Below are 1,367 nucleotides of genomic sequence, written 5' to 3' on the forward strand. Positions count from 1 at the left end.
AGTTCCTACGTTTACTTTGGCCTAGCCTTGACCCTGATACTATTCCCCCAGCTGCTAAACCCAGTTTGGACCCGACGTTCGGAGCGGTTCATAACACTTTGACTACCCTGCAACGGATAGTATCAATCATGTCTAGCGTTCGATCCCCATCCCCATCCAGATCTGTCTTGGGAAAAAGAGGTGGTACTACTAAGGCTACTTCTAGCCTCAGTACGTTGGTCCAGTTAGAAGGAGATGGTAAGCTCAAGGCTAGGGTAGAACCCTTCACCAGGTAACGCTCCTAACTTCGAGCTTATTTGATCCAACTCCGTATGGCCTTTGACCTTAACCAAGGACAGTTTACCAGCAACCGACTGAAGGTCATCTATACCGCAGCCCATCTTAAAGGAGCAGCTTTTGCCTGGTTTGAACCCTTTCTCAGCGACCACTATGAGAACACAAACGGGGCTAAAGAAAAGACCAAGAGGCTCATTGACTCTTTTAAAGAGTTTAAAAGAGAAATGAAGGTGATCTTCGGTACGGCTAATGAAGAAAGAACTGCTGCCAGAGAGATACATCAGCTCAGGCAAACCGGATCTGCATCTGCCTACTATTCTATATTCTAGTAAGTGGCCTCACGCCTAGACTGGGATGAAGATGAAGCCTTATGGGACATGTTCTACCAGGGATTAAAGATAGAGGTTAAAGCCAAAATGGCTGTACCGCTACCTACAACTCTAATCGAAGTGGTAGACAAGGCTATCAAGGTGGACAACCGACTCTACGAGCTCAGGATAGAATAGCGACACCCCGGAAAGGTTCTATTTGGCGGGTATGGGGGAAGGAAGAATTGTACTTACGATCAAGGGGACCCAATGGATCTTTCCGTGATGCGAGCCGGACAATCCTCACGACCCAGAGGCCGCGGTAACGGAAGGATCCTGGGCAGAGACAAACGGGAGAAACGTAGACGAGACAACCTGTGCTTCAGTTGTGGAAAATCCGGACATCGGGCGAAAGACTGTGGGACCCCGACCTAACGACTGTATATAATGAGCAAACGAACAGCCGGTACACCAGGAAAAAAGGCCGACACTGGTGTGAGCACTGCCAAAAAAGCGGGCAACCTCTCTGAATCAGAAGAGGTACAAGCACAGGAGGGATTGAAACAACTATTAGTAGGAACTAAGGCCTACTAGGAATGGTATAAGAAGGAGTTTATGTGGGCGCACGTATCCTCTGAAGACGAGAGCTTTGTCGAGATCCCGAGAGAGGGAAAGGCCTCTCACACATAACCTCCAGAAGAGGAGAAGGCCAAGCCAGAAGAAGAAGCGGATACACCTGAAAGACTCAGCCGTTTCCAGAAGAGAGCCATTCGACTAGCGGAG

The 1,367-nt window shown here is 48.9% G+C and overlaps 1 protein-coding gene across 1 annotated transcript; it reads left to right on the plus strand.

Moving 5' to 3' along the window:
- Positions 1-311: 311 nt before the first annotated feature.
- Positions 312-782, plus strand: HMPREF1541_03511 (uncharacterized protein; the record flags this gene model as incomplete). Its single annotated transcript, XM_008717862.1, has 2 exons — positions 312-516; positions 625-782. 2 exons carry the CDS (start codon positions 312-314, stop codon positions 780-782), a joined length of 363 nt encoding a protein of 120 aa, XP_008716084.1.
- Positions 783-1,367: the final 585 nt, after the last annotated feature.

This window comes from Cyphellophora europaea (genome assembly GCF_000365145.1).
Source record: "Cyphellophora europaea CBS 101466 unplaced genomic scaffold supercont1.3, whole genome shotgun sequence".
Lineage (NCBI taxonomy): Eukaryota > Fungi > Ascomycota > Eurotiomycetes > Chaetothyriales > Cyphellophoraceae > Cyphellophora > Cyphellophora europaea.